The 27,374-nt window shown below is 38.5% G+C and overlaps 1 protein-coding gene across 6 annotated transcripts in view; it reads left to right on the top strand.

Annotated features, from left to right (window-relative positions):
- JADE2 (jade family PHD finger 2) overlaps nucleotides 1–27,374 on the top strand; it is a 196,641-nt gene that overhangs the window by 132,542 nt on the left and 36,725 nt on the right. For all 6 annotated transcript variants that reach the window (XM_032211899.1, XM_032211903.1, XM_032211902.1 and 3 more), the window contains 4 exons: nucleotides 16,526–16,737; nucleotides 18,225–18,392; nucleotides 18,722–18,838; nucleotides 26,795–27,256. In XM_032211899.1, the coding sequence (XP_032067790.1) occupies nucleotides 16,526–16,737; nucleotides 18,225–18,392; nucleotides 18,722–18,838; nucleotides 26,795–27,256 (959 nt within the window). The remainder of the gene's footprint in view (nucleotides 1–16,525; nucleotides 16,738–18,224; nucleotides 18,393–18,721; nucleotides 18,839–26,794; nucleotides 27,257–27,374) is intronic.

The raw sequence follows: 27,374 nt of genomic DNA on the forward strand, positions 1-27,374 counted from the left end.
GGTTTGGTAGATGGAAAAGTTTGGGCATACATCACAGGACTGAAGTTGAGAAAAGGGGATTAACATTGTTGCTCCAAAACTAAGTTTAGAATTTTTAGGAAAAAAAGGGAAGTTCAGTAAATGGACTTTTGGAGGAACATACACTATACCTACTAGTTAAGAAGGAAGAAGTCTAGGAAATAATCTGCATTAGAGAATTGATATTTATTTCCCTGTGCTATGCAAGTCTGCTTTCTTTTATTTCTCTGTACTAGTTCATTATTTTGTATACTTCGGCCTTTTGTAAATATTTCCGATTGGGAATGAGGAAATAATTTCCGTTTTGAAGTTTTGTGATTTGGAACAATGATTTGAAATTCCACTCCAATCTCTTTATAATATGTTCTTTTTTAGTTATATTTTTATTTATAGTGTATCATATTTTTGGTCTGTTTGGAACACCGTAAACTTTGGGGGTGGGTTTTTTTTGTAAGTTCCTTTTAAAGCTATTGATTTTTCATGATTTGAATACTGTTCTGTTTTCTTCCTTTAACAGAAAATTTTGACTTTTAAATACCTTAAATTAAAAAGTTATTACAGGTTATACTGGTTTCTAGTGAAATTGGTCTGCACTGCCAGGAATGGTTGAAGCCTCTAACCACGCTTCTCAATTCTCGATACAGTCAGGAGGTAATGGTACAGGAATTATGATTTTGGAGTTGTTTTTTTTTCATTTTAATCACCAGAAGCTAACACAGAGAGTGGGAACCATTTCTCTCAGACACTTCAAGGTTAAGTGCTAGAATTAGGCAAGGCACCATCAAATGCTATACCAAATCAGAGTGTCAAGCTTCAAAGGCATTTTGCTGTTGCCATTATTATCGCATCTCAACTTGCCAACGAACTATGTGGGGAGGGAGTGGGAGATAAAACATGGCCCAAACATCAAGATGTCTGCATGAGAACCAAGGACACTTCAGCAGGTGTTTACAAACTCCAGAAAGACTTTCCCACAGCAATATCCGGACAGTGTATTGGACAATATGACCTGAGCTAATTGGGGGGGGGGGGGAGAGAATGTGAACTTTAACTATGGGGCAAAAAAAATTTAGATCTGGTTTTGCCTTCAGTCATGCGGAAGTGATGTAGTCAATAAATTTTTGTATAAGGAGATTGGATCTTCTCAATGGTGCTTACTTTGATTGTGTTTGTCAGTCGGAACCTTGACACAAAGATTGCCAGCGAGTGAAGACTCAAAAGACCCAAGACAGTTGAAAGCCTCTAGTCTTCCACCCTGCATGCTTCACCATGCTTCCTACAGCCACTTTGTCTTGGACTTTAATCTTACGCAAATCTAACCCTGGGAAGTACCATATCAAACCAATGTATAGAAGTCTCTTCTAAGAAAAGATGCCCAGAGTATAAATGCAGTGAAGTTCTCAAATCCTGATATTACAGCCAATGCATTTGTTTTGTTTTGTTGGTTTGCATATTTTTGTGATTATAATATTTGTAGTATTAAATGGGTATATTTACATGAAGTTGCTGACTCAATTAGCCCTAGCATACAGGTAAAAAAAAAAAAACCATAGGAAGCAGCCTAGTTGGCAACCTCCCAGCCTATTGTTTTTTCCTTGCAAAATTTTAAAAAATGGATCTCTACAGTGGTTGGTGCCATTGAGGGAGAGTGGAATGGCATCTTTCCTTACTCACACATTCTCTGGATAATGGGAAAGGGAGCAGAAAGCAAAACAGGAGAAAAGAGTTGAGTTTGAATAACACATGTGATTAGTTGGCTCAGGTGACATTTCATTTCTTGATAGAGCACCCCACTACACTGTCTGGGCCATAACTATTTATGATATGTAACCTCCGACCCAATGCAGTTCAAGGTGTCGTGCAAACAAGGCAATTTTTTGCTGCTTCAGAGGGCCTTTCGGGAGCAAAGGTGAGGAGCAGTGTTGGTAACCTTTAGCTGCTGAGGCAGCATTTGCTTTATTCATATATTTATTGGTCTCTAAAGGCTGCGGGGGATGTAGTGTTTATAAAAATGTATTAGGGGAGGTTTATACAAAATAGGAGAAAGAGAAAGAAAATCACAATTTTATCTCCATATGGCTCAAATATGACTATAACTATAGGACTAGAGGAATGTTTGCTGATCAAACTGGGTATGGTCTAGTTTAATGAAAAGAAGGACTAGAGGAGACATGAGAGCAGTGTTCCAATATCTCAGGGGCTGACACAAAGAAGAGGGAGTCAAACTATTCTCCAAGGCACCTGAGGGTAGAAAAAGAAGCAATGGGTGGAAACTAATCAAGGAGAGAAGCAACTTAGAACTGAGGAGAAATTTCCTGACAGTTGCAACAATTAATCAGTGGAACAGCTTGCCTCCAGAAGTTGTGAAAGCCCCAACACTGGAAGTCTTTAAGAAGATGTTGGATAGCCATTTGTCTGAAACGGTATAGGGTTTCCTGCCTAGGCAAGTGGGTTGGACTAGAAGACCTCCAAGGTCCCTTCCAACTCTGCCATTGTATTGTATTGTAAATTGACAAATAAATAAGCAGAGTCACATCAGAAAAAACTATCCATTTTATATGACTGTTTGGACAAACTTACAGAAATCATTGGAGAAATTCAAACTGTTTAGATAGGGTCAGTGTTAGAGGAGGCCTGGCTGCAAATGTGGATTTTTTGTTACAGATAGCAAACTACATGTTGCCCTGGATTTGAGAATCATCTCAAACAATAACAAAAGAGGATCTTTTTAAGTGGGCCCCATTGCCTTCTGCATAGCCGAAGCAAGTAAGCCATCACTTTAATGTTTTCCAATACCCGAGACATAGAAGACACAGGTACTTCCTTGAGAAGTTGTGGGAGAATTAAACAGGTTCTTTCCTTCACTGCATGGGTTTGGAGCTCCTTATTAGAGGAAACAGAAACAAGAAATGTTGCAGACGGCCCCTTCAGGCAAATGCAGGTAGCTGACTAGAGATCCAGAGGGAGCAGAGACGACTTTGTTTCATTTCTTTTCATAGATGGTACTAAGCCAGTGACTTTCAAACCGTGATTTGTAGAATAGTTTTCCCTCAGAAGGACCATGTCTTTGCTTTGAATTGTTTATATTGGGTTTTTTTTCAATTTTTATAAATCTCCCAGATTTGTGCATGATTGGCCACCAGATAAATCAAATCCATCAATAGATAGATAGATGATAGATAGATAGATAGATAGATAGATAGATAGATAGATAGATAGATAGATGATGATAGATAGATGATAGATAGATAGATAGATAGATAGATAGATAGATAGATAGATAGATAGATAGATAGATGATAGATAGATAGATAGATAGATAGATAGATAGATAGATAGATAGATAGATAGATAGATAGATAAGCAGGCAGGCAAGCAAGCAAGCAAATAGGCTGTAGTTGCCTTTCACACTAAATATGGATTCACAACAGACTAAAGAAACACTTAACCATAATGCAATTTAGTGTGAGGGTGAACATAGCTAATGTATAAGAGCCCAAATAATGAGGTGGGGAAGGCAAAGCTGTTATTGATTACAATGGACTCTTCCTGCTGCAAAAGTGTTAGCTTTGACATGGCATCCCATTGCTGTTTCCGCCACTCCTTCACACTATTAGTCTCATCTCTGTCCTTGAAAGATAGTATGGGGAGCCCCAAGGATACTTTGCGGGTGTCCCAACAATAAACCTGAGTTTACTCTGTTTGCAGATTCCCAATGATACAGCAATTCTTCGGGAAAGTAAAGCACAATGTAAGGCAAAAAAGAGAATATTATAAAATATTCTGAAAATGTGCCATTATCTTAAATTTAAGAAATAGCTGATGTCTGTGAGTGACATAAAGGGGGATAATTGGTTCTTAAGTGCATTAGCAAGATAGGTTCATAATGAAATACTAGGGAGTTTCACAGCACATTTTTGGCTCATATGCTAGTTGTTTTGATTCATTTATGGAGATAGGATTCATTGCTATGAGCATCTCAGAACACCACTCTGAGAAAAAAGATGAAAGCATTGTTATTCCCCTTTCCCTTCACTTCTAAAAAGAGCAAAATTAATATGCATATGAAGGTAAGGAAAAAAATTAGAAGGCCCTCATTTTTAAAAAATAAGAGCCCTAGTTTTTAAAGCAATGATATTTTTCCAGAATAAGTAATTAATAAAATGTATTTTTACCTCTCAATTATGTTTGGATGGAAATTTCACTGTTTAAGAGGGAAATACTTTGACATTTAATATGAAGATCTCTGTACTGTATGTACTTTCATCATTCACTTTAATGTAAAGAAAAACTGGGAAGGAAATTAAGAGGGATTGCCAACATACAACTGCTTTATTTCACTAATTGTGAATTTGATTAAAGATCTGCCATGTTTTTGTTATGTAGTCCTTAACGTTTATGCCACTAGCCTTCCTATTTCCCAAATATGAATGGGCAAAGTCTGTTAGCCAAGAAAAGCAAAAAACACTATCAGTTTGGATACCCATGTTTCATGGTAAGCCATAGATCATGGGTGTCAAACTCACTGTGTGACTTTGCCACCACATGATGTTTCAAGATGGTTTTCCCATTCGCAGAGCTGGGGTGAGCATGGCCTGTGCATGACCTATCCAGCCTATAGGCCAGCAGTTTGACACCCCTGTCATAGATGATCTTGGAGAAACTATGTGGTGAGAATTACAGAAGCATGTTCTAAGCCTAGGAAATGGGGAAAAATAGAAACTCAGACTGGTTCGGCCCTGACTCCCTGGGGCATAAGAGGGAGGGAAGAGAAAAGTTCAGATTTTGTAATTCTTGCCCATATTAGTAGAGTTACAGTATTCTTAGGGACTTTGTTTCCTGACTTGCTCTATCTCAAAGGGGTTGACATCATTCTTGAAAGCCTGGTTGTGTTTTCCTTTCCTTCTCTTAAATTCCAGGGTGTTAAGTTTGACAGGGAGTTTTACCCCATGTTTTTATAACTTTTGTCACATCATTTCTTCAAAGTCACATCTGTATCTATTCACACATTTAGAAGAAGTTGAATTGCTAACCAGCAATGTATTATGGTAAGCAAACCGAGTGGATTTACTAAAAATTGACCGCAATGTTTGTCACTCGGGATTCATGATTTGTGATTTTTAGGAGACACTTCAGAAATGTTCACTAAGCAGTCTTGTAAGCTTGTACAAAAGTTCATAATGTCAAAATCATATATCAAAGAAGCTTGATTTTCTTTAGTATAACTGTGTCTCTATTTTCTGTGGAAACATTTGTGTTACAATCAATCAACATACTTAATAGCAAAAATACATCTGCCCAAAATTCAGACAAAACCATCTTGTTTTGTTTTGGAGAGATAAAGATGGAGGTTAAATCTAACAGTATTTTAACTTTGAAAACACAATGTAAATGTTGATAGATTGCCTTATTGCCTTATTACAGCAGGAGGGTGTTCAGAAGGAATCACTGTGTTAATATATCTCCATGCCTTACCAAGTGGATCATTAAACAATTAGAAAGCTATTAAATATATGTAAGCAATGATTATTATACTACAAGTAGAACATTCATGCATGTGTACACACACACAGACAAACACACACAGAAAGAGAGATATTTTGGTCTTATTATTCCACTTTTTTTTTCTTCCAAAAATGTTTGTATCTTATACTTTGTGATTTGTACAAGCAAAATAAAAGACTTAGAGAAGAATATCTTTTATGTACATATACATACACACAGAGAGACATTTCTGAACCATTATCAAATAAATAATTTTTAGACACATAGACGCATATACTAGAAGAAAGGATAAGGTTTGTATGTTGTGTCTCTGCTTATGAGATGGCCAGTGAGCTTAAAATTACTGGTTAAGAATTATTTTATTTTCCTTGATATATTCTCCAGAGTGAAAAAGGTCCAGGTTTCAATAAATGGATTTCAGCTGAAGTGCAATTCAATTGAAAATAAGACTCGGTGATTGTACAACATGGCTGATGTTAATATTTCTCCCTATCTTACCAAGTGGATCATTATAAGGACACTAAGAAATTAAGAAATGTGTGTTTAAAATGAAAGTGTTGATTTTTTTACGAGGGGAGTAAGGCAGATTCTATATCTCATTTCTCTAGGTGGTACTGTAGATGCAGAAAAGTGATAGATATAGACCTAGAAAATGTGTTAACGTGATGAATGGAGATTTTTCAATTTCAGTGGAAACCCTATTTTTACTCAGTGACATACAATGTGATGAGAGTCAAAATCTATAGGATGGCAGGTGGGGCATTGCAATTTCAACCCCATCTCTTTTGTACACACATTGAAATTGCATGCATGAATAAAAGGAATAGGACTGGGTTTCTACCTCTTAGCAGATTTTGATGCACATATGAGTACACACACATACACAAACACCATACCTTGCTTGATGTTAGGCTCAAGTCATGAGCAGTGAAATGGTTTTTATTGTGATTTTTTTTTAAATAAAAGGGAATACTTTCTGGCCTTGGAAACACTGAAATGTAAATAGTTTGTAAAGCAAACTGCAAGCCTTGAATTCATATCTGTTGTGCTTACATTCCTTGCATGCTTTGGTATGTTTCCTCAGCCTATCATTTTACATACAGCCAGCAAATAATATTAAAAGGTTCTTTAGTGTTTCTCAGAAACAATCGTGACAAGTGGAAATACTGGGCAAAGTCCCACTTGAAATTTAACAGAGATAAATGCAAAGTTTTATGTTTGGCTTGGAAAACAAATCAGAGGTAATTTCTGGGTGTCTTTGTGTACATTCACAAGCTGAATATGAGTCACAATGTGATGCATTGCAAAAAACAAAGTAAGTGCAAACAGTGCTAGATCATGTTGCTAGTATAGTATCAAGATCAAAAGAAACTGGCATTCCTCTCCATTCTACAATGGCCAGAGAGTACATAACATGCCAGGTTCAGTTTGGGGCACTGCATTTTAGGAAGAATGCTGACAAATTGGAACATGTCTAAATTGAGACCAAGATAATAAAGGGCCTAAAAGGAAAGTTTTAGAATAAACAGTTAGATCCTTTGGCTATGTCAGCCTGAAAAAGAGAAGGCACTGGGAAATGGGATAGCTGTCTTAATAGTCTTTCATCTGCAGGATGTTATGAAGAAGTCAAGGTAACATTATGCAGAAGATGGGACAGGTAGCACTGGTTTTAAATTATAAGCCGAGGTGGCGCAGTGGTTAGGGTGCAGTACTGCAGGCCACTTTAGCTGACTGATCTGCAGTTCAGCGGTTCAAATCCCACCGGCTCAAGGTCGACTCAGCCTTCCATCCTTCCGAGGTGGGTGAAATGAGGACCCAGACTGTGGGGCAAGTTGCTGACTCAATCTGCTAAAAATAAATAAATTGAAAACCGCTTAGAGAGGGCTGAAAGCCCTATGAAGCGGTATATAAGTCTAATAAATAAATAAATAAGGAAATTAATTTTGGTTAATTATCAGGGGGTGGAAACTTGGAACAGTAACATTTGTTCAGTACAGACTATCCTAGAAACTAGTGAATTGGACATGTTTAAGAAGAAGCTGACTATTGATAGATTCATGCTTTAGACAATGGGTTGGATTAGATGATCTCTAAGATCCCTTACATTGTCTTATTTCTGTGAAAATGGTTGGCACATTTTCTGTGGTGTAAATAAACTGGGGATTCTAATGCTAGTCAGTGGTAAAGAATGATTATTACAATTCACTACAGTATATATGCCACTCTAAACCCTAACAAGTCTCTGTGCATCTTACAAAATAATAAAAAGGTTAGTGGGAAAGAATGGTAAAGTCAGTAGCAGCAGCATCCGGATCCATAGAAGAAAAGTCCCCTACATCACAAATGTATTCCCAAGGCTAGACAGGTTTTAATGGCTTTTTAAGAAACCAGTGGGCTGGGAGACAGTCTGATCTTGGGAAAGATGCCCAGCCATCAAGTGAGAAATTAGTGGTTTTGTAACCTCTACTGATTAATAGTTTCCTCGTGCCTCTGATTAGAAGACGGGAAAAGTAGCAACTATTTCCATTATGTCTCATTTTGCAGAAGAAGAGGTGTAAATGACTGACTAGCAGTTGATAATAGGCAGTAGGTTTTCCTAGGGAATGTCATGACTATTGTTTCTGTGGTAATGCCTTTTCTTCCTATTAATCTAATTATACATTCTTTTGTCACTGTGTCCCAGATTGTGATCTCACTTCTACAGAAATGAGTCTAGATCTGTTTCAGGAGACTTGCTGAGGGCCACTTACATTTACATATTGCTTTTTCTCTACTGTTCAAAAGTAAAAGCTGCTGAGCATTAACAATTTTACAAATGGCTCTTGCTTTCTATTTTAAAGACATTCCCGTACATAAAAATGAAGGTCAAAACACTTGAAGGCCGTAGAAAGCTCCCCTGTTAAATGTTATTAAAAGGCAGCGATTCTGCTCATGTGTATTTTTTTTACCTACCTTTATGAATAGTGATAACTTTATATGATACTAAGGAAAATAAATGGAGTATAAATAGAAAAAGTATTTTACCCTTAGGTCCTGTGGTTGAGTGATCCATAAGCCATTAATTGTTTTGTTCCTATCCAGTGTATTTGTTGCTTACAAAGGCTCTGGGGTACTTCTGAATTGAACCCGGTACCTCATCACAGTAGTAGTATAATTACACACAAATGGAAGGTGAGTGTATGTGTAAAAGGGAGGAAAAAATAGCCATTTAACCCACAATCCTAAATTGCTGAGGATAACACCATCCATAAGTCATCTTGTGTAATTTTTGCTTAGTTCTTAAAAACTTAATGAGACTCAGGCCTTCTGCTGAATAATAACACCTTCAGAATGAAGGGAAATTAGAAGATGGAAATTTTTCATTTATCCCTTTCGTATGTAGATTCATTTGGGCAGTATGTCTAACAATGAAAAATTTATGAGTTTCCTAAATTATGGGGAATAAGCTGTAACAGAAGGTGTATGGTAGGATAGAATTGCAGGTATAAGAAAGTTTAATTCCTCTTAGAATGAAATACCAATCCTTCTGGGTCTTTTGTGATCTCTGCAGGAAATAGAGGTGAGTTTTTTTCCCTTTCTCTGAGAATCTTTTCTATAACTTTCTATTTTTTTTTCACTTTGACCCTGAAACACAGTAGAAAAATTAAGGTTATTAAATTCAACTGTAAATTGCACTTACCATATTTTTCAGAGTATAAGACGCACCTTTTTCCCTCAAAAAAGAGGCTGAAAATCTGGGTGTGTTTTATACACTGAATACAACATTTTTTGCCTCCTGAAATCCCGCCCCTTCATTAAAATGACCATGCATAGCTTTTAGGAGGCTTTCAGAGAGCTCCTGGGGGCTGGGGAGGGCAGAAATGAGCACAAAATGGGCCGTTTTTTGCTCAATTTTGTCCCCACAGCCCCCAGGAGCACTCTATAACCCTTTTTGATGAAAAACGGGGCCATTTTTGCTCGTTTTTGCCCCCCCCCCGGAACCTCCTAAAGGCTATTTATGCCCTTTTTAAAAAAACAAAAAACGGGCTCGTTTTAGCAAAAAACAGGCCGTTTTGGGGAGGTTGCAGAGTGTAAAAACTTTTTTTTAAATTTGCCTCTTCAAAACCTTGGTGCGCCTTATAATCCAGTGCGTCTTTTACTCCGAAAAATACGGTAAGTTTATTTTAGTCATTTTGATTGCTTTGTTTCTACATGCCCCATTTCAAATCCTTCACAAAATCTTTCTGCCATTATTTCTTTAGAGAATCAGAAGGGCCACTTGGCCATCAAGTCCAATGCCTTGTTCAGAGTAAGAATCCAAGTTAAAGCTTTTTAGATGGACAGTTGTACAGCATACCTCTGGAAAAACCCACCACCTTCCTAGGTAGCTACTTTCGGACTGCTCTTACTGTTAACTCACACTGAACTAAATTACTAAACATCATGTCATGAAATGTTTTGACAAATGGTTTACTGAAATCAAGATATATTATGTCTGTAATAATCTCACAATCTATTAAAGCTTCCAACTAAAAAGTGAGATAAAGTAAAGCAAAATTTGTTTTTATCCTACTTCCTCTTCTTCAGGATTTCTCAAAGATAAAAGCTCAGCCATTAATCTATCTCCTTTGGAACTTTAGGTTGCAGTTCATTTGGCTCCAGAGATTTAAACTCATTCAAGTAAATAGATTGTCTTCTAAATCCTAATTTTTTTCAAGGCTTCTGCCTGTATTCTTCTGAAAGAGGTTAACCATTAACCAAGGGTGAAATTTAGCAGGTTCTGACAGGTTCTGGAGAACCGGTAGCGGAAATTTTGAGTAGTTCGGAGAACCGGCAAATACCACTTCTGGCTGTCCCCAGAGTGGGGCGGGAATGGAGATTTTGCAGTATCCTTCCCCTGCCACACCCACCAAGCCACGCCCACAGAACCGGTAGTTTAAAAAATGTGAATTTCACCACTGCCATTAACAATTTGTCAGCTATAGAAAATGGTCATATTGAGTCTTCCTCTGAGATACCAACTTATATGTACAGTCAGTGTACCATAGAAGACAGCTGGGAAGCCTTTGTCTTGTAAATACAATGGTATCTTAGTACTTGTCATTAATTGGTTTCGATGAGTATCAAACATTTTTCCCCGTAAGGATTAATGTATTAGTCGTGAGGCAACCAATACTGACAAGTTGTAGCTTGTTTGTCAAGTACAAAACAAATGGCGAGTAGTGATGTAAAATTTTCAGGTCAGAATCAGAGGTGGTATTCAGCAAGTTCTGACGAGTAGCAGAAACTTGGAGTAGTTCGGAGAACAGGTAAATACCACCTCTGACTGGCCCCACCCCCATCTATTCTTTGCCTCCCGAGTCCCAGCTGATCGGGAGGGAATGGGGATTTTGCAGTAACCTTCCCCTGAGTGGGGAGGGAATGGAGATTTTACAGTATCTTTCTCCCACACCCACCAAGCCATGCCCACAGAATCGGTAGTAAAAAGAAAATTGAATCCACCACTGGTCAGAATGTTTCTAGTAATAAATTCATTGAGTTTTAAAGCAGTCTAGTACCAAGATATCACTGTATGGTCCAGTCTTCCAGTCCTTGCCATCCAGCTAAAGAATTTCGGGGAATACCCCTTCCTCATAAACCCACCAGTACTGCTCGCTCTCTCACCAGGAAGCAGTCATTTCAAGGTGCTGGTAGCACTTTCAAGTTATACTTTCTCAAGTATCACTTCTCTCTTCCCTTTGCCTAAGATGAAAAGCTAAGCTGAGACAGAAATACCAATAGGATATAGGGTAAAAAATACAGATAAAAATTTCCCTGTCCATTTGTGTCCAACTCTAGGGTGCGGTGCTGATCTCCGTTCCTTGGCTGAGGGAGCCAGCATTGTCTGAAGACATTTTCCATGGTCATGTGGCCACCATGGCTATACGCCAAAGGCGCATGGAACTCAGTTACCTTCCCACCGAAGTGGTACCTATTAATCTACTTGCATTTGCATGCTGTCGAACTGCTAGGTGGGCAGGGGCAAGGAATGGGACCTCACCTCATTGTGTGGCGCTTAGGTCTTGAACCTGGACTGTCCGCTTTCCAGTTGACAAGCTCAGCCTCTTTAACCACTGAGCCATCGCACCCCTTAGGATAGGGAAGGCTAAGATAATTCCACAGAATGATTCTTAGGAGATTAAACAAGCTATCACATCAGGGCATATTTTGATTCTGCCTTCAGAAGAACTTTGAAGTTCTATGCCAAATTAAATGATGCTTTAAGGGATTGTTTACAAAGATTATAAATTATATCTTTGTCCATTGCACAAAGGACTTCTGTTTAGATAAGCGTAAATAGCCAGTGAGTCTTATCTTTCCCCCTCCTTGGAATGATGCTGGAACAATATGTTATTTTGAGCCAGGAGGGTGTACCTGTTGAAGGACAAAGCATGCTGTACTGCTACACCCAGTATAGGCAAATAGGGGGGATCATATTAGTGAAATTATTTTCTAAAAGGTGATACCTTGCACAAAGATTCAATGCCAAACTTGGTTTCCTAAAGGTTTGTCAGCAATAAAACTGCTGCAGTCAAGCTTCTCTGCATGTTGTGATCCAACCATTCTAGTCTTAAAGAATTCTGGTTTGTAATTGTGTTGGCTAAATCCCAGACCAATAGAGACAGGCAAGATGCCATACCGCCCTATATCCTTGTGTAAACGTTTAAAAAAAATGATCAAGTTTCATAAAGAAGTTTGTACCTTTGCCCAAGGTCCAAGTATATTGTGGATGGTGAGGGGTTTTTTTTGTTTTTTTTTAGTTAAAAAAAAAATCCTTCACCAAGAACAGCCAGGTGTTGTAATAAGAATAGGCCCTGATAGCTAGGCTTATCTTTTTTCAGTGCAATTTTAACTCTCCCTTCTTCTTCTTTCTTGTAAAAACTCACCCATTCCCAGACAGTTATCCAAGCTCTTTCACAAGCTGCAAAAACAAATGGATTACCTTTCATAAATTTATTTTCTTTCCAATTTCAAGTTTTTCAAAAAGTTAATGTTCTTTGCAAGAAGAAGATAAAGACAGAAAATAAAGGATGAATTAAAGAAAAGTAGTAGAGACTATGGTCCCAATTCTTGTGGGATTGCATGTGAGGTAGATAAGAATAATAGCTACAGAACAAAGAGAATAGGCTACTTCCAACCACTGTAGTCCCTATTTCACCTAGGAAAAATTAGCATGCTTCCTTCCTTTCAGTTGCTTGAACATCTTTTAATTGTTTATTTATACCATGTATCTATTGCTTTTTAATAAAATACCAAACAGCTATGATGCAAGCCCAGTTCCATCAAGTTAGCTAAATTACCATGTTTAAAAGTCTTTGTTTCTTCGTTTGTTTACTAAATATTTGAATGCGCCATTAGCAATAAACCTCTGTTGCTTATGCAAATTGGTCTTTCAGGCTGGATATATAGTGCTCAAAGATTGTCTTCCCTTTCATAGAACCGGTAATCCTCTTGGAAAGCCAGACTTTTTTAAATATAAATTTTACCGAATATTTTTTTTTATCAGATAAAAACAACTATTAGAAAAGAAACACAGAAAATAAGGGGAAATAGTGAATAAATAAGAAATAAAAAATAAAAGATTATAAAGAAGCAGTTTATCTTTTGATAGAAGTTATAAATGCAAATATATTTTAGAGCAGGGGTGCTCAAACTTTATAAACGGGGCCAATTCATGGTCTCTCAGACTGTTGGGCCGGACTGCCTGGGGTGTGTGACTGGGGGCGTGGCCAATTTAGCAGTCCATTTTGCCTTTGTCTTTGCTGCACTTGCGCCTCCCCTACTCACCCACTGGCCCTGGATAATATGGCTGTGAAAAACATCCTGAAAGGCTGTTTTAAAAGCATTTTTAAAGATTTTTAAAGCACTACTTCACAAGCTGGCAGCAGAGCTGCTTTTCAAACCAGCAGCAGCCCCTCCCCTACTCACCCCCCAACCCTGGATCACATGGTTGCACTGGCGAGATCACCTCTCAGTCAGCTGGCCCTCCCCCCCGTACTCTTCGGCCTTACCTTCAGCAGCAGCAGTGTGATCAGAAGTGCAGCTCAACCGGTGAAATAACTAACCAGAAGTGCAGCTGGAGTGGATGCTCGCTGGAAGATAAGGCTGACAGTGAGGGGAGGGGCTGAATCCCACCACTCCGTGGGCCAGATACTTTGCATTGGTGGGCTGTATCCAGCCTGTGGGCCAAAGTTTGAGGATCAGTGGTTTAGAGGATGTATTTTACCCTCTCTTACACCATAATTTCCTTCTTTCCATAAGATACTTTTTCTTCTAATCTTCAAAGCCTTTTTTTCAGCAAAAAGTCCATAAGGATATCAAGTCACTGATAAATGTAGTTATTGATCTTTCTCTAATCAAGTTAATTTAGCCACTGCTTCTAGTTCTGTCATCTTCACCACATATTCATCTGCTGGGGGTATTTCAGAATCTGAAAGCCAGATTTTTGCAGGCCAAAATAAAACCTTAGGTTTTTCATGGAGTCTGCTCAAGATTAATACCAATTGGTTGAGTTGTGTTATTTATTTATTATTTACCTACCTACTCGCTCATTCTCCAGGGGGTATTTTTTTAGGAGTCTAATGACATTCCTGGAGGCACTATCCCCCCCCCCCAGGAATTCTTGAAAGAGAATGTTTGAAGTGGCAGCTTTGGCTCTCCCCTCATCAGAATCAGCGGAGAAAAATGCTCTGCCTCCTTTTGCTTATATTCAGCTTCTTCCACAAAATGTTTTATAATTATCTCCCCCAGGCAAATATTGATTTGAGTATCTATATCCGGTAGGATTGTGTGAGAGGTATAAAGAGAGAGCAGCTGAGAGTCCAAAACAGAAAGCGAAGGGCGCAGGGTGAAGGGAATTTTCTTCATAAGCTGTCTCTCCAATTTGTAGTTTGATGGACAGAGAGTAGGATCTCATCATAGCCAAGATACTTTCTCAAGTGCTACATATCCATAGAAGTCTCTGTTTCATACACACAGGATGAGGAGGCAATAGGTTTGGACAGCAAACTGACAATGGGAGGATGAACAAGCACTTCATAATGAATTCAGCACCATGTTCCTAGGGACAGTGTTCGCTGTCTTAAAAAAGTATCGTGTAAAATTAATATACACGCACACCAATTTGCTTTCTAAATACAAATCACAAATATTCGGAACATACAGGAAGCAAAAGATTAGCAGTTCTCCAGGACTCCAAATATACAAGGTGTTCTGTAACAGGAAAAGGATTTTTGCTACAGTTATACTGCCTCTAAAGAAATAATCCTTGTGTTTTTAAGTGCCTTGGATTGGCTGACTCAATACCACAATTTAAGCCACTAATTTTATCGTGGATGTAATAGATAAACCTCACTTCATATAAAATGTAAACTCTAAAGAAAATCACCTTTATGATCTTGCTTATTATGAAGTAATATGCAACCCTCCAACTAAATTTGGTTCGTACTAAGTGCTATTTAGATTTAATTTTGGTCATTTCATTTTGATTCCGTTTGCATATCCATCATTTGATTGATCAGTTAAGATTTCAAGATGTCCTAAACAAGATACAGTGTATTACAAGGATAACCCCTCACAGTATATCCCTTGAGACCCGCTACTTGAGGAATGATATGCTAGTACTAACTATGATAAAGTAGAGATAAGCAAATTCTTTCGGGCTGAGAGACACGTTTGGTAAGACACCATATACTTTTTGAGACAATTGTGTTTGAAAGGGCTTTCAGGTGCTGTTGCCTTAACTCTGAAAGGCCAAGAAGAGAACACAACATGACTGCAACTTGTTTTTCCCCGAGGAAATAATATCCCATCATAACTACTAACAGTTTCTTTAATACAAACCATAGCCACATACAGTAAATAACTATTTAATAATTATTTTACATCAGGCTGGAAACAGGGATACCATGAGTCTAGTTCAGCCTTAGACACAAAACCAGCTTGGTGACTTTGTCACCCTCTCTGAGTACTAGGAAGGAGGCAAGGGCAAATCACTTCTGAAATCTTGCTAAGAAGACTGCAGGGATTAGACAAAAGTAGTAGTTATTTTACTAGTAAAATTATTTTCCTTTGTTCTTTGCTATCTTTTCCCCTTTACTAGAATGCAGAATCCTTAACAAAATACCTTTTAAACATACCAGAACTATTATATACCGCATTGTAGATGGAATCAAAGTGGCAGTTATAAGTCATTTCTACAAAGATGGCTGATTTGATATAATACCAGACCCATGATTTCCGATGTGAATTAGGCACTTCCGCAATCAAATGTCTGGCTTTAGTTACTTATAAGTCTGATTTAATGGGAATAAGCCACAAGATAGGATTGGCAAAAAATGAGCATTCTGCTGAAATTGAAGTTAACTTAGAAGAAAAAGCTTCTTTTTAAGAACTTCTGATACCCAATTTTAGTGGGCGTATTTTATTATGCTCAAATGTCAAACTGAACCATAGTTTGTGAACCATATTTTGCAGAAGAAAGGCCATTGGTTGGTTTTCACAATCTGCCAAGCCATAAACCTTGATTTATAGCATGCACCACGGCCACTGGGTTTATTTAACACCACTGTAGAAATTATATTTTGGCTCAGTGGAGAGAATATGCTGCCACCATAGTTCTTATGAGACCAGGAAAACCTGAATATAATGTTCTCTTACTTACCTGTTTGTGCTTAATATTGGCTCAGGCACAGTGTTGAACCTGTAAGGGGTATGTGCTCCTCAGTTGTAGCAGCTAAGCTTCAGATCATCATTCATGGATTTTCTTTCTGAGATTCCTTGCTCTATTTGCGTTGCATATATCTTTATTTCAATTAAAATTGAAGAGAAGTATAAACGGTTGATGCTCAGTTTATTAGAAAACTGATGCTAATAGCGGGATTTCTCTTCTATTGACTCCTAATGGTCAACAAATATCTATCACAACAGAGTTTGAGACTCTTCATAGAAAGTAAATAAAGTGTTGCTGCCTTTTCTCTTTAAGAAAAGCCAGAAATTGATGAATTCACCTTGGAAAGAGTGCTTGAGGAACTGGAGACTGTGTGCTATGAGAATATGAACATTGCCATTGAGACGGAAGAAGGCCTTGGGATAGAGTATGATGAGGATGTGGTATGCGATGTGTGCCGTTCACCAGAAGGAGAAGATGGAAATGAGATGGTTTTCTGTGACAAATGCAACGTCTGTGTGCATCAGGTGAGTAGCAGTTCTCTCTCTGATTGGATAGTAAGGACAGTTCCCTCAAATTCATTGACTCATAGAATCGGAAGAGTACCTTACGTTAGGAAAACTGACCCAGGCCCAGAACAATGTTGTTTAAAGAGCATTCTTAGATTCTAGGTGCTATGTCCCGTAGCATTCTCAAGACTGAACCAATTTATCCTACATTTTTATCTCTGGGAAGTCTAGGGTATTTGCAGGTGCCTAGAACTACCATATCTGCAAAAATCCTAGCAACAACTACATTGAAGAGGCAGCGTTCTGGAGATTGCCACAGCCAGTCTCTGCTCTGGGTAACCTTAGGAGTTGCCTAAAGGGAGAATAGGAGACATTCAACTTGCGTTGTTTATCAACAACAGCAGATGATGATGCCTTTTACATTTCTTAACCATTCAGTGGTATCTTTGGATGCATATTTATGATATTTTTGTTGTTAATTATGGCCAGTTTACTGCTTGTCATCAGTGGCGGATTAAGGTTCATTGGTGCCCTAAGCACTGACACATCTTGTGCCCCCTCATTTGTACATACTGTACAAATCATCATTGTTTTTTTTCTTTCTCAACTTTGTGGTGCCCTCTTTGGGCCTGGTGCCCTAAGGACGTGCTTAGTCTGCTTAATGATTAATACATCACTGCTTGTTGTGATATTAAGGGAATAAGTGTGTTAAATTCAGGGATGCCAACGATGTCCTGGAATTCTTATGTTGGAAACACAGTAGCTCCTGAAATGGAAGACCACAAGACTAGGTTCCCTATTTCTCCTTCTTTTTAAATGTCTTCCCCCTCCCCCTTTTTTTTAATTCACAAATTGCTGGATCTGGTATCTCTTTAGCTACTCATTTATGATTCTTTATTATCATTCAGTACATATATTGCACTAAGCCATTATCTGTTTTAACAACTTGTTGCACACGCTATTATAACATGAAGTCAAAATCAATCATGATCTGTAAACTTAACCAGAAAATTGAATAACCTTTACTTAACAAAATAGGTCTCTGTTGTGACTATGGAAAACAGCTTTGAAAAATGTTTTGTACTGAATTTGATAGGAAAAAAGGTAACAAACAATATCATTGCTATTAAGATGGTAAATAAATTTTTTTCTTGTGCAGTTGAAAAGTCCAGATCAAAAGTTCAAGATTAAGGCAATGAGGTCAGGCAGTCATGGAAATTTAGGGGCAAGAATAATGTGTTAATGTGTTGCCCCTCCTCTCACTCTCTTTCAATTCTCATTCGTTCATTCAGAAAATTGCCTAATCAGATTTTTTGGGAGGAATATTACATTATACCAGTATTAATGGTAGGCGGGAACAGGGAATCGCATACACTTAATATTTGTAAACTAATAAGGTTATTTTATTCATAAAGTGCATCATAGTACTTTATCATAAGATATATTCATCTTGATATGCGCTCATCACATAAGTAACTAATCTTGGTCCTTATATTTCTTTTTAGGCTTGCTATGGAATCCTAAAAGTTCCCCTTGGAAACTGGCTCTGTCGGACCTGCGCCCTGGGAGTTCAGCCAAAGTGTTTACTCTGCCCAAAGAGAGGGGGAGCCCTGAAACCTACCCGGAGTGGAACAAAATGGGTTCACGTTAGCTGTGCCTTATGGATTCCTGAAGTACGAGACCTAGTGATTTATGCCTAAACAGAATGAATGGAGTGTGGATGAAATCGGCTTCAGTTAGATCATGTGTGATACATCTTCCACAAACCATTCATACCATTGCATGAAATTATTTAAGCAAATCTAGAATTTGAAGCATTATTATAGTTAAGCAATAACTGGTTATCAGTTCGGACATTCCAAATAATTGTTATCGTGCTATGAGTGTCCCCAGAGATTTGTATCAAATATGTCTTTTATGATATTCATCTTAAGGGAGAATCTATTCATTGTTCTCCAAGACAATATATAGAAGCTGATTGTATGCTTTGTCTTATTCTCAGGTTAGCATTGGATGCCCTGAAAAAATGGAACCAATTACAAAAATTTCACATATCCCAGCAAGCAGATGGGCTCTGTCGTGCAGTCTTTGCAAGGAGTGTACTGGAACCTGCATTCAAGTAAGTAATTGATTCTAAGAAAATCCAAGAATCAGGTCATTTTCTTTTGTGCTCTGCCCACTTGAAAAAATGATGACATCACCTTGCAGTTTTTATAGATATTGTGCAGGTTTGGATTCACTGGGCAGCAGTATAAGTAAAACAGTTTTAAAAGTCTGTTATTGCTGGCTTTTCAGAATATTTAAGCAGTGCTGCTGCCTTTATTTAGCATATTAATAATCAGTGCACTTGGATTTGTTAACAACAGAATCATTCAACTTAGAATACAGCAAAAAGACCATTTAATTGAGTCCCTAGATCTGAAACACCTTTTCCCAGACATGATATGTTGTTCTTTGATTAGTGCTAGAAGAGTCGTTATGGTGTCTTTATGCTGTCTGCTGCATCTCTGCAGGCAGCGTTCTCTACTAACAGCACAGTAAGAGAGATTTGTTTGCAAGCCTCAGCCTGACTGATAGCTCTTTTTCTACCAGGCAGACAAACTAATAAGATAATTAATTAACCAGGTTTGTTTTTTAACTGCAACCCCAGAACAAGTCTTTGGCAAGATTCTGTAAGTACCATGGAAATGTCATCTTTGATACCAGGCCTTGCTTTCTTAGAATATGTTTCATTAACATTAAAATTATTTCTATCCTGAAATGAAAACTTGAATGCATTTCTTTAAATCTCCCCAATGTTGATTCAGTTCCGTTTCTGACGGTTCTTGGTGGATCTGCTTATTCACACTGCCAGATGGAGATATTTTGTCACCAAGGCAGCTGCTTTCAAAGAACGGAAGGGCAAAGAAATCAGCTACACTTGGCGGGGGGGGGGGGGCGGGAGGAGTATGTTTTCTCCAAGATTTCATCCTCTTAGTTCTGGTTCACATCTTGGTTTTGAAACTGAATGGATTTGCATGAAAAGTTATCTGAAATGGAAAACAAACTGTTATTCTTCTGTTGAAACCCACAGTCCGTCAGTTTTCATTAAGATTGCCAGCAAGGCTATTGGTCAGTGCTAAATCTTGTACAAGTTGAACGTTATTGCAAAGAAGAAGAAATATGTGGATGATTCATTTGTTTAAATGTTTAAGCAATGACTAAGCACTAATCTGGAATTTAGAAATAAATTCAATTCAATCTGCATACCCTCCCACTCCATTAGGATTGCAAATTCCCTGGCATTGTGGTGATACAGCACCTTCTTCTGGATTTGTTTATCCAGATGAATTTTAAAATGCAACTTTCTCCTTTGGGTTTGAGTTGGAATAATCTTTGTTGTCACTGAAACCTTATTTGAGACAGCTATCAAAACTTTTGAAGCTTAGGAAAAGCTACAGAGCTTAGCACAAAGTGGATATAATTCTGAAGAAATCAATATGAGTGGTTAAAAGAGCAACTATCCAAAAGGGACTGGCTAATTATATTTAAATAAAAATTGGGGAGACGTTATGCTAGTAAAAGCACAAATATACAATGGCTGAAAGTAAGAAAATAGCATTTGACCAATATATAGACAAAGTACCCATAATAAATGAGAGTTAAATATTATGATATGGAAAAATATTAATTTGTGCATCCCCAGTGACTGTCCATTAATATTAAGGAAATAATATGCCACATGAAAGCTCTGAAAGCAAAGCAGGAAGTATCATCTCACTGCTCCAAGGCATCAATGACATGTAACTGTTTGTCAAACATCTTGCAAAGCTATAACTAAATTATCTGCAACCTTAAAGAAGTGCAGCTAGAATCATCTAACATCATGTGATGATTCATAATTGGCTGCAGATCTTCACTGTACTCAGAGTTCTTGGGAGCAAGTAGGGAAAATGCATTTTGGTTTTTTGAGTTCAGAATAACTCATAACTTGCATATGAACCAGATTGGTCTAGGGGTTAAGGCACTAGTTTAGAAACCAGGAGACCATGAGTTCAAGTCCCATCTTAACCATGAAAGCCAGCTGGAATATTTTAGGCCAGTCACCCTCTCTCAGCCCAACCCAGCTCACAGGGATATTGTTGTGGGAGAAAATATGAGAATAAAGTCTGTGGAGATTCTCAATCATCTAAATCATGATTGTCTCAAAGGTGTTTTTCAAAAGCAACTGAACTTTATTAGGGTTTCCCCTCCCCCTTAAAAAATGTTTCACTTCTCACTCAAGAAGCTTTTTCAGTTCTTGCTAGAAACTGTTTTCAGGGGGGGGGGCAAGAAAATCCAGTTGCCTTTTGAAAAGCACCTTTGGGACACAGGAGAAGGAAGGTGTGGTGGTTATGTTTGCCGCCTTGAATTGCTTATAAATGTAATAAAGACAATGTAGAAATAAATGCTTCATGACTTGCCAGATAAAGTTATATGGTTTGCAGGGACTTGAATATGATGTGAGATAAATTAGAGTCTTACTAATCTCATGTTGATGCCAGGGGTATCCATTTCCAGTGGCCAGAATTGCACTAACATCACATAATGCTCTACTGTGGTGATATTTCGGCATAGGAGACTCACTTCATATCCTAAGGCTTTTTGCTGGAGTTCCTAGAACATAAGATTCTACTGTTAATCTCAGTTCTGTCTGGAGTGAGATAGATGGATAGCCTGGAGATTACTTGTTTCCTGACTACTACTCCCTTACTTTCCTTTCCCTGTGTATAAAGTGATGTTCAAACCAGAAGATGCTGTGTTGTTCAGTAATAAATCCTGTTGGGGAAAAATGTGTAGATATATCCATTACAAGCCAAGAAAGAAGAGGAAGCTTTGTTTTTCTTTATTTTATGATCCCTTGGCCTTAAGAAAGAGTGTAGGGAGAAGAGATGAAAGGCACTTTCTTTACTTTTCCAAGATACCCATATGCCCTTGAGATCTTTAGCTGCCCATAAATCAGCATTAATCTTTACCAGATTTGTAATTCCCTGAATTTTCCTTTCCCCTTTTTGAAGGCAGGGGCAGCAAAGCTCTTATTCAACCCAAATGAGATGGAGTTGCTATTGATTTGGAAGCTGTCTGATTCTCTGATTATATCAATCCTAATTCTTGATGGGGTTGTGTTTCCCCAGAATGTCCTCCTTGGCTCATGCTCAAAGAGCAAGTGGAAATCATCACCAGGAAGAGTGTTGCACAGCTACACTCCCGAAGAACCAGTCGTGGCCTTACGTTGAACAAAATTAGGAACAGAATGTAGTGAAAAGTGGCCACTGATGTCCTTATCATCACTAAATTACTGTAACACATTGTACCCCGGGGCTGCCCTTAAGACCATCTGGAATCTTCAAGTACTCCAGAAATCGGCAGCAGGCATGCTCAGTGGACAGTCTCAATGATACATCACAGCTGTTGCAATTGTATTGGTTACCAATAGATTCCTAAGTGCAATTTAATGTGCTGGTTAAAAGACCTATGTGGCTTAGGACATGAGTATCTTAGGGACTGCCTTTCCCTAGTAGTTTCTGGCCATCCTACCAAAACAGTTAAATTCTGTTTCTGTTATTTGTACATTGGGTGATTGTACAGCAGTCTTGTCTAGAATTTCCTTGTAAGTGGTTCATAGACTTCCAACTAGGTTGGTTATGGAATCTTTCAGTAGAATATTTTTATATACACATGAACACAGACAGAAAACATTGCTACTGAAGGCTCTGCATTGGTTGCTATTTAACTATTGATTAAGCATATTACATGAAACTGTTGAAACTAAGAAAACAAAATACTGTAAGCATAAGATTAGCCAAAAAAGCTTCAGTTCTATAGGGCTTGTTATCCTGAACTGCATATATGAATAAATATATATAGGTTTATCAGCCAATCATTGCTGTCCTCTTTGACTAGAACATTCAAATATGAATGTTTTAACACAGGCTTAGCTAACCCTGTGGTTTATCTTATTCCTGTTAGTGTGTGCGCACATTATCATGTAACTTAGTTCGTTTTCTCTTTCAGGATTTTCTCCCTTGCCCGGCTGTACAGTTTCATTCTGCTAGTCTGGGTTGTGGGTCAAAAAAGAATGCATCAATAATGTCTTCACTCTCCCTTTAATAGCATTCTTTGATACCAAAGGTTGAACAGGTATTTCTTTGTTTTTGACCCATTAGCCTGGCTTACTAATTATTTCCTGTGTGTGTTTTGGGCAGAGTCCCTGATAAGAACCACTTGCCATCTGTCAAACGAAACCCTGGATGGGTGGCATTCTATTTACTTTATCTCTAAGGTAGCATGGATCATCTTTCCTATGTAAAAGGGCATTGTGTAGGCTGTTGTTCCAGCAAAAGCCATAAACAATTTAAGAATGATATTAATACTGTTTGTGACGCAAATAGCGAAGGCAAGTAGGGGGATGGGACTGATTGAGTCATTTATTGCTGTAACTTGAAAACTGTAGTAGAGACAAAATATTTTCTTGCACAGCTTTCATCTCACTACCTTGCCTGTTTCTTGTCCACATAGCAGCACAAAGGATCTTTCCAATTTAAAGTACCCCTGGATATTCCAATATAAACACAATTGCCTCCATTGGCAGATATGCAATAAAATTACGGCTTTGGCTACTGGATAAGAAAACTCAATCGGAGCTGTTTTATAGTTGGCAACTTCCTGCAACCTCAAAATGCAGTAAGAACAAGGGGGGGAAAGTGGCATTGCATCTTTTCAACATATTTTTGATTCTTTGAGTCACATAGGAATTCCTACAATGAACCACATCATAACCAAGCAACTTTGCTTTATGAATCTTTAAAAAAAATTTTTTTTAAATCACTGTTTTTATCTTTACCTGAGCTTCCTTCCCATGCTGTGGATTCCTCATACCTTGGCTCTAAAAGGCAATTTGAAATCTTTAATATTTAACAGTTAACTCGGGGCTTGTTTAATTGTGTCAGATTCCAAGTACATAAAGCAAAAGCAATGGACTACTTTGTATAGAAAAAGTTATGAAGGAAAAATATGGGAAATAACACTCTTCATACCAGCCTCATATTCTCCTACGGTGATTTTTGGAGTTCAGCAAAGCAGAAAAATGCTTTGGAGGATCATTGAAGCAAAAATGAAACCACAAGAACGGATATATAAAACTTTCCATATAATTACTCTTCCTTTTCCCTGAAATATCAGCTCTCATACTTAACTTCTCAGTATCCTGGGTGATAATGTAATCACTCAAAGCCAGAGCTAGCATTTTGGTAATTATAAGATCCTGGTTATGTAAGCCATTCAGGGTGCTGCCTACAGTAATAGCTGCTTACTGCAGTTTAACTGGCATTAACAGCTAGAATAGACTGATTTCATATGGGTTACGGCTTGAATAATTACGTGACACTCTGAGCCATTAAAAACCAGTTGATGAAGAGAAGGAGGTTTGGAAGAGGCAGAGGGATTACAGTATATAATATACCTGTTCTGTTCAAAGGAAATGGTGCCTTAGGTTTTGTCACCTGGAAAGGGGAATCTAGCGGAAGACTTTCACAAAACCACTTTAAGTTTCAAAAATATATTGACTTTTTAAATTCTCTTTTCTCAATGCAGTAAGCCTTAATCCATTTATTTTAAAAGATAGTGGCCCAGAAGAAATTGAAGTCACTTTTCCCATTTTTAAATTAATGTTAATTAAGGACATGTACGCATGTTGTGTGTGTATCTCTCATCTCAAAGGGAAGAAACAGGGAAAAGTTAGGTATATTATAAGTTTCTGGGGGAAAATATTCATATTTTTTTTCATAAACTTATACCCTGCAAAGCAATAATCAAGAAACTGTAGTTTAAAGATTAAAAGGAATAGTAGCAAATAATGATTGGTAGGTGTTGACGTACAACTAGGTGCTTAGTGACTGTTCAAAGTTATAATCAGTTTTGAAGTTCCCCTTCTGCGGTCACATGACCTGATTTTGAGTGTTTGACAACATGGCTGTAGTTATGGACATCAGCAGTGTTTCGCAGTTACGTGACTGTGTTTTACAATAGTTTTGCCAAAATCCAGCACTTTCAGTTTTTGACAAAATCCCACACCAATGATGGCGAACCTTTTTGTAAATGTGTGCCAAAATTGTGCGCACACGCGATAGCGCCCACATGCATGCCCCACACCCACAATGCAATGCTCCCAGCCCACCTGCACCTATGTGCACGTAACCCCGTGCATGTGCGAAGCCCCCCCCCCTCCGAATCCATGCATGACCCCCCCCCTGCACATGCACACACTACCCTCCCCGTGTTTGGGGGGAGTTTTCACCCTCCCCAGGCTTCAGGAAAGCCTCCAGAGCCTGAGGAGGGCGAAAAACAGCCTCCTCTGACCCTCCAGAATCTGGAAACGGATCATTTCCGAACTTCCGGTTGGCCCCTTGATCCCATTTTTCACCCTCCCCGGGTTCTGGAGGCTTTCCTAAAGCCTAGGGAGAGCGAAAACAGCTTCCTCCAGCCCTCCAGAAGGCCGAAAATCAGCTGGCCGGCATGCGCACTGGAGCTGACGGTACACATGCTGGCAGATATGGCTCTGCATGCCACTTGTGGCATATGTGCCATAGGTTCGCCATCACGGTGCTACCCATAGCAAATAGTTGCTTTACTTAATGACTGTGGATTCACTTAATGTCCGGCACAAAAAAGATTCGCAAAATTGGTCAGTTATGTGGCCAAGCAGCTTTACTGCCAGCTGCATTGCAGTCATATGTTGAGGACTACCTATATGACAGAAGGCCCATCTTCCCAACTGCCAAGTACATTGGCGTGACCATGGAGCCGTCTGCCATTAATACCACATCAGCTGGCCAGCGGGATGCACATGCACATATGCGGCTGACCTGAACTGGGGTGACGGCTCGCGTGCCCACAGAGAGCACTGTGTACCAACTGTGGCATGTGTGCCATAGGTTTGCCATCATGGGGCTAAATCATGCTGTTCCAGATAAATCGATGGAGAGAGGGAAGGAGGGGAGAGAGAGAGAGATTTTAGGCCTGAGCCTTTGATGTATCAGTCCCTTCCATGTAGCTGCACAAAGCATGGAAAGACTGCACAGAGAAGCCAATCCAAGTTTCCCCCTTGATTCTTTAATGGGAGGCATCCAGGTAGAACCTCTTGCTTTTGCTATGTTATGATCCCAATAAAGTTGACCGTGTTTTCACCCAGCCTTAACATGTACTGTGCCCCGACTGACATCTTGTCCAGTATATGGGCTAATTAGTTGAAGTTCTATAAATGAAATTAATCAAACTGTAACAAATAGCCTCTGAAAAACTGCTATACTGAGAGCTAGGTGCTGGTGAGGAAGGAAATAAAATTGCTTTATCATTATTGGTCAAACTTTGGAAGGCTGTATTTCCTTGTATGTATTTTTTACCTTTATGATATACCATAGAAAATGAATTATAGATACTTAGGCTCTATAATTGGCTTCTTAGTGGGGAATAAGTATGCCTCTCCTTAGCAGCACAGTGCACATTTTAAAAGCTGGAGCAGTGTATCAGTGTATTTGTTCCATCTTGCCCCACAGGGCATGGTTATCCTCCTCCTTTTGAATGAATCTTTCATTATATTTCATATGTTATGTTATCACAGAAGGCTATCAAACAATGAACACTTAATCTGATCATACTGAAGTACATACAGTGGATCGGTTAAAACAAGACAGAGGTTTGTCTATATTGAATAATTTAATTATGTCTCAGCAAATCAAATAGATCCCATGAGAAATAGTTATGTGATATAAAAATAATGAGAGCAGCAAGGCAGCATATAAACAAGATATTTCTCAATGCTTAAACGGTTGGTGCAAATGCATGTGGGGTATTTCTTCATCACCTCAAGAAAATGCCAATGTGAAAGCTAATGAGAATACAGTACTTTCCATTCTTTTCTGCCTCCTCATGTTTTTGTTGGTAATTCCTCTCAGGCTTATATTGAGATCTTGCAAAAATGTTACCAGTTGACAATATTTTATGTGCAATGTTCCAAGCGGCTATTCAAGCATTTGTTCTCTTTCCTTTCCCATTCTAGTGTTCCATGCCTTCCTGCATCACAGCCTTCCATGTAACATGTGCCTTTGAGCACAATTTGGACATGCGGACACTGTTAGCAGAAAACGATGAGGTAAAGTTCAAGTCATTCTGTCTTGAGCATAGCACTGGTGCCACCAAGCCACCAGATGACACACGGATGGAGGCAGATCAAGGTAAACTAGACCTGGAAAAGATAACACTGAGAAAACAGAAGCTCCAACAGTTGGAAGAGGACTTCTATGACCTTGTGAAACCTTCTGAAGTGGCTGAGAACCTTGATTTGACTGAGTGGCTAGTTGATTTTGTCTATCAGTACTGGAAAATGAAGAGAAAAGCCAATTATAACAAGCCACTACTGATGCCCAAGACAGATGAAGTGGATAATTTGGCTCAGCAAGAGCAGGATGTATTGTACCGACGCTTGAAGCTCTTCACACACCTTAGACAGGATCTTGAAAGGGTGAGTAGAATTATTGGGATTGGTAACTCTTGTTTGTATAATCCTGCTTTCCGCATTCTGGCACCATCCAAATGTACAAAATATTACTGCTCCCCAAATTCCAATGCAAATGTCCCAA

This window comes from Thamnophis elegans, chromosome 2, assembly GCF_009769535.1.
Source record: "Thamnophis elegans isolate rThaEle1 chromosome 2, rThaEle1.pri, whole genome shotgun sequence".
NCBI lineage: Eukaryota > Metazoa > Chordata > Lepidosauria > Squamata > Colubridae > Thamnophis > Thamnophis elegans.